This window comes from Cynoglossus semilaevis, chromosome 4 (genome assembly GCF_000523025.1).
Source record: "Cynoglossus semilaevis isolate Cse_v1.0 chromosome 4, Cse_v1.0, whole genome shotgun sequence".
Classification (NCBI taxonomy): Eukaryota; Metazoa; Chordata; class Actinopteri; order Pleuronectiformes; family Cynoglossidae; genus Cynoglossus; species Cynoglossus semilaevis.
The window spans coordinates 2246302-2255421 of NC_024310.1; the positions used below are offsets into that span (position 1 = coordinate 2246302).

At 40.5% G+C, this 9120-nt stretch overlaps 1 protein-coding gene across 4 annotated transcripts in view; it reads left to right on the forward strand.

Annotated features, from left to right (window-relative positions):
* LOC103377652 (RAC-beta serine/threonine-protein kinase) overlaps nt 1-8587 on the forward strand; it is a 14014-nt gene extending 5427 nt beyond the window's left edge. For 2 of the 4 annotated variants that reach the window (XM_008308526.2, XM_017032225.2), the window contains exons 2-14: nt 1835-1990; nt 2072-2203; nt 2318-2429; nt 2991-3144; nt 3941-4072; nt 5065-5130; nt 5220-5288; nt 5362-5484; nt 6003-6131; nt 6659-6873; nt 7566-7653; nt 7741-7843; nt 8268-8587. In XM_008308526.2, the coding sequence (XP_008306748.1) occupies nt 1945-1990; nt 2072-2203; nt 2318-2429; nt 2991-3144; nt 3941-4072; nt 5065-5130; nt 5220-5288; nt 5362-5484; nt 6003-6131; nt 6659-6873; nt 7566-7653; nt 7741-7843; nt 8268-8347 (1449 nt within the window). In that variant the 5' untranslated portion in view covers nt 1835-1944 and the 3' untranslated portion in view covers nt 8348-8587. The remainder of the gene's footprint in view (nt 1-1834; nt 1991-2071; nt 2204-2317; nt 2430-2990; nt 3145-3940; nt 4073-5064; nt 5131-5219; nt 5289-5361; nt 5485-6002; nt 6132-6658; nt 6874-7565; nt 7654-7740; nt 7844-8267) is intronic. The other 2 variants (XM_008308527.3, XM_008308529.3) reach the window with 1 other exon arrangement.
* The last annotated feature ends 533 nt before the right edge of the window (nt 8588-9120 follow it).

The window sequence follows — 9120 nt, forward strand, 5'->3', positions numbered from 1 at the left end:
TGTGTAAAGGAGTAATGTTTCTTGACAGGACAATAGTGAGATCTGTGACATGCCTGTGTTTAGATACAGTTGGCACCGTTATCTGTACGACACGGGCTGAGCTGGAGGTGTCTTCAGAATACTAAGATGTTTTTGTAATGAGCATCCAGGATGGACGGGATTAGAATTTAGCAGATTAGAGGGTCGGCTTAGGTTGAGCAGTTTAGCGATAAGGATCGAGAGACAAGGTTAAGATGGTTGGAAATGTGCTTAAGAGCGAGACCTGATGGTTTTCAGAAGGAGCTGTAAGAATAAAAAAAAAACTGTGTGAAAAATGAGGATGTCAACTTTTGTTTGTGACATTTACAAATATTTATATAGGAAGTTGACAAATATTTCTCCTAAATAGTTCTTCTTTTTACAGTTGCTAGGCGCACAACAAACAATTGCCTGTAACCAGGCTCCTATTGGACGATCTATTTTGTTATCTCTAATTGGGATTCAATCTGAAAATCTATCCAGTTTATAATAATTTTGAAGTGAAAGTGAAAGTGATGTTTTGTTATTGTGGCCAAGCAAATCGGAAAAATAAGCGTTTGGACAACATCGGCATGTCAGATATCGGCAAAAACACAATATCTGACATCCCTAATTATTGATCAGTTACAGTTGGCAAAAAAAGTACATGAAACAGCCTGAAGTTTTTGAGGAGGAAGTGTTGTGTGGACACATAAGAAAGGAACTCCCCATGATTCATAGCACCTCCTTGGTGAAACATAGCAGAGGGTGCGGGGTGTGATTTAAAAAGTTGATGTTCGGAATCGCACAGTTAGGTTTCTAGAAACAGTCATATTGACCACAACATTTTTTTATTTTTTTGTTAATCCATCAAGAGCTTGTGGGGTTTTTTTTGCTGCAAATATTGAGAAATAATAATTTCCATCCCTGTTATTGAAGTATACTTATCTAACATGTTATCTAACATCAGCTGTTCATTCACGACTGACCATAAATTTCAAGTTCTCTCCTCCCACCACCAGCAGAAGCCGTGGTTGATGAGTGTTCACAGAAATGTTTTGGTTATTTGGTTCCACAGTTTGGTTCCACAGTTGTTGTTTTTGATTTTTTTATTCGGCCCACCTTGTTTTGGTGTTAGTTGTTCTGGTCTCAGTTTGGGTGTCGCTGTCCGTCGGATCAGATAGGCAGATATAAGGGTTGAGCTTGGATGTGTGGATTTCAGCAGTTTTTATTTTGTTTTTGTTTTGGTGTTGTCTTTCAAGTAAACCGAGAGCCTGTAGCTCCAGAGCTCATTCGAGTGTGATGCGGTAAACAGTGGGGAGAGAAGTAAGAAGAAGCAGTTTCCAGAAAGTTCTCTGTTTGATAAGAAATCAGTTTCACTCTGTTTACGTAAACACTGCCTTTGGTTTCACTTTTCTTCGAGACCACTGCGGTTTTCACACATGCTGAACCTTAACTCCTTCACACAAACGTACATTTACAGGAAAAACTTAGAGGTGACGGTTTTGGCAAAACACATGGCAAGAAGAGAAGAAATTATTTTGGGATTGGGGTAAAAAAAAAAACACGTGTTGATGATCAACAAAAAGGAGAAGAATGTTCAGAAAAGTCAATGCCACAACAATGGCAAGAAATATAAATAAACAAATGACAGGATTAATCATTGTCTGCGAATGTCAACAAGTACCTTGGTATTTTTTTAATATATTTTGAGATATATATATATATATGTGTATATATGTATATATATGTATATATGTGTATATAAGTATATATATAATGAATGAAAACCCTTTTATATCCAGTCATTTCCTCGCCCTCTTCTTTAATTCTACAGGTCTTTGTAGCTGAGCCACTGTCACACATCAAACCAACAGGAAGAGTTTGCACAGTTGCCCCCAGCTTGTCTGCAGCCCTCTTCTGCCCCCGACAGTCCTCTGCCCCAGCATGAATGAAGTGAGTGTCGTGAGAGAGGGATGGCTCCACAAGAGAGGTGAGTCCTGTCCGCTGTCCACGAAACTGTGGGATTCGGTGGTAAAATTCCATTTCACCGCCTTCTGTCCGTCTTCTCCAGGTGAATACATTAAAACCTGGCGGCCTCGTTACTTCATCCTAAAGAGCGATGGCTCCTTCATTGGCTACAAGGAGAAGCCTGAGGTGTCCAGCGACCACAGCCTTCCACCACTCAACAATTTCTCTGTCGCGGGTCAGTCGCCCACTCGATCGGTGTCAGGAGAGTTTTCGTATCTGCTGTCGTGCCCACTCGATCGGTGTCAGGAGAGTTTCCGTGTCTGTTGTCTGACGTGTCTGTCCTGTGTAGAGTGTCAGTTGATGAAGACGGAGCGTCCCAGGCCCAACACGTTCGTCATCCGCTGCCTCCAGTGGACCTCGGTTATCGAGCGCACTTTTCACGTGGACAGCAGCGAGGAAAGGTAAAGGAAACACCTGGTTGTAATTTGTAGCTCATACAAAAGATTATTTTTGCTAAAAAAAAAACGTGCTGACATGGCAGTCGTGTTATCTCTCTTTCCTCCTGCCAGTTGGTCAATTTTGAATGAAAATAGAAAAGAACATTCTCTTCAACTCAATCACTAAAAGCCCAAATGGGCCATTGTTCTCTCCAGCCAGTGGAACTCACTCCAGTTTGTGGGAGCAGAAGGACGGGCCGACATGCTCAAAATAGAATTTACTGCCAGATTTGACCTGATTATTCACTCTGACCCAAGCAATCATCATTGAATTTTGTTTACACTGCCTCTGCCAAGTACCAAATCCCACCGTTCCCCAGCGGAACGGTACAGATTATCCTCCACCTTCTGAACTGTACTCGCTGTTTTTTCCTTTCGAGTCACTATTCTGTTACAGCAATTTGAAGAAAAAGAAAATCTTAACACAATGTTTTTCTGTTGTTGTTTTACTCAATCCTATAAATGGCACTGGCTGAATGTAATCGAGGGGGGGGTCGGGATGTGTGTGTTTCATTCCCGGGTCAGGGAGGAATGGATGCGATCGATCCAGACGGTGGCAAACAGCCTGAAGAGTCAGCAGCAGGACGAGGAGCCCATGGAGATCAAATTTGGCTCCCCGAGCGACAACAGTGGCACAGAGGAGATGGAGATCGCCGTGTCCAAATCTCACACAAAAGTGGTTCGTATTTAAACGTCTGACCCGACGAAAAAAGATGAGCTCCACGCACAGAACTCCTGGTGTCGTTTTTTTGCTGGTTAAGCAAACGTCACAGTTATAAACATATGTTGTCATGATATTTAAAAATGTCTTATGTAACACAATAGTGTGTTTACCCTCTCCTATTATTCTACGCCCTAGAATAACAGAAGAAACAAAATGGAGTTTCAGCACCACTGGTTTATAGACTGGATCGAGTCATTTAATGTTAGAGTTCAGGTGGAGATGATTTATCCCACTGGTAAAGATGTTTTTTTTTTCTTAGAGAAGCTGGACTTCTTGTGTCCAAGACAAATATATTTATGGGCCAAACCATGTATTCCAAAGTATAATAGTAGTATACCAAAGTATTTTGAGTGAATATTATTTTTTTCTTCCATCCATCAGTGTCCACTTCTTCAATCAAAGAAATATTCAGTGGTTTGTTAGCTGTTATATTTTTCATTAAGTGTCTCTCTCTTTAAAGAGTTCAGTTTATTTATTTATTTTAAAAATGAAGTTTTTATTTCAATTTTACCAACTGTATTTGTTTTTTACTATTGAGTCACGTCATGTTGTGTTGCTTGTGTTGGTTACTGTTCATGACATCAGCAGAATAAGTTATACACTTTAGCAGACAATACAGATACACCAGTAATCCTCTGACTAAATTATATTTTTTTTTTTTGTGAATCATGTCATTCAGATCTTTAATCAGATGTAACATTTAACTCATGGAATGATTCCCTCTGCTGATCTCGGTCACTTCTTCCCTCAGACCATGAGCGACTTTGACTACCTGAAGCTGCTCGGCAAAGGGACGTTTGGCAAAGTCATCCTGGTAAAGGAGAAGGCCACGGGGATGTACTACGCAATGAAAATCCTCCGTAAAGAAGTCATCATCGCTAAAGTAAGTGCGAGGTACTTCACTACAAACTGAATGACTGAATGAGTGAGGTCAAAAACTATGGCCAGGGGGCCAGATTAGGCCCAGACGTCTTTGCTAAAAAATTTAGTACATCTTAAAAGAAAAATTTTAATATTTGTATTGCTTCGTTTTTAAAGTAAAATATCAAGTCTAAAAGAAAAATCAGAGTACTACAGAGTACAGAGTATAATATAATAATGTAATGTATTTGTATTTATATGTAATTTTTTTTATAGTTCATTTCCTGTCAGGTTTAATGCTTTAATCTGAATTTAATGGCTCTGTTAAAATGTTCAAAATATTTTTTTTCCAATTGTAAAACAAGAAGAGGATTAACCATCAAGTATGTGGTTCCTCCAGGAATTGAACCCAGGACTCTGCTTCTGAAGCAGAATGGAAGACACACATCTATATATATAGATACATACTGTATGTGTGTGTATATATATATATGTATATGTATATATATATATATATATATATATATACACACACACAGTATATATATATATATATATATACTGTGTGTGTGTATATATATATATATATATATACATATACATATATATATATACACACACACAGTATATATATATATATATATATACACACACACAGTATATATATATATATATATATACTGTGTGTGTGTATATATATATATATATATATATACATAGATATACATAGATATACATCTACTTCCTGTCACGTGTGTTTACTGCCAACTGTGGTTTCCTCTCTTAGGTGTCTGTGTGTTTTTTTTCTTGTACTTTATTCAAAATGTACTTCTTTGTTGTGTGTGTACTAAAGTACAGCTTTTGAGGAAAAATCCTCCGCTCCTATTTCCACTTTTGCACCAATCTGGCTCTGGGATTAGCGTGACGCTGATGTCTGTGGTCACCTTGGTTTAATCTCTCGGTGGACGTGTGATCCGGCGACCTCTCACTCTCTGTTTTGGTGTTTTCTTCCAGGACGAGGTGGCACACACCGTCACAGAGAGCAGAGTTCTCCAAAACACCCGGCACCCGTTTCTAACAGTGAGTTACCGACGCGCGTCTGCGATCGAGAAACCGTTTAGTCCAATGAGTTCAGCCACAAACGTTTGTTTGTCCCTCTTTCTGAACAGACACTAAAGTATGCATTTCAAACACACGACCGCCTCTGCTTCGTCATGGAGTATGCAAACGGAGGAGAGGTAAATGTTTCTCCTCGTGTTACTGCTCTTTTTGTTTTTTGTTCTTGTTTTTATTTTTGTCATTTCTCCGCAGCTCTTCTTTCACTTATCACGGGACCGAGTGTTTACAGAAGACAGAGCGCGATTCTACGGTGCAGAAATAGTGTCAGCACTGGAGTACTTACACTCCCGCAACGTTGTTTACAGGGATTTGAAGGTGAGTCTGCAAAGACGACAAAGTTACTGTAGTTTGTTAAGGAGCAGTTTTGACAGTTTGCAGCTCTGAATTTTTTTTTTTTTTTGCCAAAGCAATATTTTTAGCACAGTAAGTCACAATTCTAGTTCGTATGTGATTGTTTTAAATTTTTTCAGTGAAACACATCATAATTAGGAATGTCCGATACTAACTTTCACTGTATGAGTTTCTGGCTCCAGCGTTCTGCATACAATCCCCTGATTATCAAAATAGATTCATAAAATGAGCTGCAGTACTGCCATCTAGTGGCTTTCACTTTCATATACAGACGTTTTTCCCCAAACCAATTTTTTAGGGCACACATCATTTGTTGAACCAAGACATTGTTCTGGGGTTTTTATTACCAGATATTACATCATTTATGCTAATATCGGTCGGCCGATTTTATCGGACATCCCTAATCATAATCTTAACTGTACTCTGTTTCCTGCTGCGGCCGTCAGGTCGTTTGACTTAAACGTGACTGTTGTTCTGCACAGCTGGAGAACCTCATGTTAGACAAGGACGGCCACATAAAGATCACAGACTTTGGATTATGTAAAGAGGGAATCACAGATGGCGCCACCATGAAGACCTTCTGTGGAACCCCAGAGTACCTGGCACCGGAGGTAAGGCAACAGTTGCTTCCGATCTTTTGTGACCAAGATTATGAAGTGAAGCCCAGAAGTCGTGCGACTGGAAGAGTTGTTGGTTATAATCCAACAACCAATCAGGAACTGGTCCAGAAAATACCGAGTTCTCCCAAAGAGTGGTTGTAACTTTTGGATTCACAGCCAGCCTGACCATAACAACACCGCGGCCCCAGGTTATTGATTATCTCCTCACACAGACACCGGTGCAGTAAATACATCCTGAGGAAATATACATCTAAAAATATAAGCACCAAAAAATATTGTTTAGTCTGGAGGAATGAAAGGATCAGGTTTATACACAGAAATAATATACCACACACACACCGGGGTGATACACCTACCATTATAGCACCCCCTGGAGGTGATGGAGGGAATTTGTAAACATTAATCAAGATGCTGTTTACGTTTAATTTTTAAGAGTCACCTTGTCTCACTGTCGTTGACTGTATGTCACCGTTGTTTTTTTTTGTTTGTTTTTTTTTTTTGTATTTCTGCTCCATCAGGTGTTGGAGGACAATGATTACGGCCGAGCAGTGGACTGGTGGGGGCTGGGCGTGGTCATGTATGAAATGATGTGTGGCCGGTTGCCCTTCTACAACCAGGACCACGAGCGTCTCTTCGAGCTCATCCTCATGGAGGAAATCCGGTTCCCCAAGAACCTAGCTCCTGACGCTAAGGCCCTGTTAGCCGGCCTGCTCAAAAAGGACCCTAAACAGCGGTATGTGGTGGTCTTTACGGCTGTCAAAGTTATTTTATATTATATTCTTATGGACCGGCACCGGTCCCCAGACCGGGGTTTGGGACCCCTGCTCTAGTACACTGTAACTACACCTGTTATTTGCACAAACTAAAGGGGAAATTAAAGAGTTTTACTATAGCGCCTCAAGCTTAAAATACCCACATATCATAACACCCGAAATCCACTAAAATCACAAATAATCGTGATTAATCAGAATACAAAAGGTGTTCCGTAAATATGTACCCATATAAAAATTATTTTAAAAATAACCAGTGAAATTTTTTTTTTGTTACTGACTACTTTCACACCTCGTCCCTGAACCTGACTTCTCACCTTAAACGCCACATGTTTGGCTGTAAAGCACATGTAACCCTGTTATTCCTGCCTCCCCGTCTCGGTGATTAGTTTTGGTACCAGGTAATGGCCACACAGGCACGTAATTGATTGTTGTTTTGTTCAGGAGTCAAAACACTTCTAAAATAAGCTCAGTGAGCTCTGCCCACAGGCTGCACGCACCTCTGTTAGTGTGAGTTATAAGGAAATGAAGAATAAATGCGTTCTAGAACGAGCGGAAGGGAAAAACAACACAACAGCAATTTCCGTGAAGCCGTTAAAAAAAAAAATTTTAAAAAAAGCCGGCTGATCGGTTCGCTTGTTTTTACGGTTTACAGGCTCGGGGGTGGAGCAGACGACGCCAAAGAAGTGATGAGCCACAAGTTTTTCGCGTCCATCAACTGGCAGGATGTGACTGAGAAAAAGGTGAGGATGTGATCAAAAAATATATAAAACATATATAAACAAAAGATAATGTTCTGAGGACAGATTTGATTCTTCCTCTCCTCTCAGCTCGTTCCGCCCTTTAAGCCCCAGGTCACGTCGGAGACGGACACGCGGTACTTTGACGATGAGTTCACAGCACAAACCATCACGATAACGCCACCGGATAAGTGTGAGTAGATCAAAAATCGTCTTTATAACTTGGGATGTTTGATATTAGCAGAATTATGTTATATCTGTAAGAATCGTCATCAATTTTTTCCTCCGATAATGAAAACCCGATAACGCAATGCCTGGATTTCGCCCTAAAATAGTTTAGGGGAAAAACAGCTGTATATAAAAGTGAAAGTCACTAGATGGCAGCATTGCAGCACATTTAATTAATCTTTTTTTAATAATCAGGGGATCGTACAGATAAATAAAAAAAATATTGCCAGGTGTTCAATAGTGTTTCAATTTTGGGGGTCAGGGGGCGTGGCAAAGTGTTTGGACAATATCGGCAAAAAGTTAATATCAGATATCCCTATTTATAACCTTTTGAATAAATATATATATATTTTAATTTACTTTTTAATTATTTTTTTTTACTCCTTCAGATGACAGTTTAGACGGAGAGGACTCCGATCAGCGCACGCACTTCCCGCAGTTCTCTTACTCTGCCAGCATACGGGAATGATTACTCAGACTCTTAAAACAAGCAGGCAGGCTACTACCACAACACTCCCAATCGCACACACACACAAACACGCACACACGCACGACTCTCTCACACTGCTGGGAAGTCGGAACGACATCAACTCAAAGTGGCACAAGACACATTTTCCCAACCGATGCACACATGCACGCCCCCTCCCTTCTCTCTCTCTCTCACACACACACACACACCCACATGCGTCAGACAGGACATGGATGGAGGATAACGAAGTGAACACACGGGCCGTGAACCACTGACCTCAGCAGGTTTGTGTGCATAGACTGGCAGCTCTGTCTCTGTGCGTCCTCTCAGGGTCGCCTCTGGACTCTGGAACTGGGCAAACACTTCCAGGCCTTGACACTTTGAAAAACCCAGGTTATGCCAGCAAGTCCCACCTTCTAACCAGCTAAAAACACATACACGTCACGCGCCACCGACTCATCCGTAGACCACGCAGACAAACTGTAGTTCGTAGACACGTCAGCAGAATTTCTTTTAATGGAAACGGGAAAAAAAAAGAAAAAGAAAAAAAAAAAAAAAAAAAAAAAAAGAGGGGGGGGGGGTGTGGGGGGGGGGGGTTATTGATTGATTGTTACTATTTTAACTGTAAAGCCATATTTCTGTATTTTGTTAGTTTGTTTATTAATTTATTTTTTTATTTATTTTCCCTTTTCTTTAAAACAAGTGCTCTTTCTGCAACTTGCTGTTAAAAATATCAAATGTGGATGGGGGGGGGGGGGGGGGGGGGGGAGGGT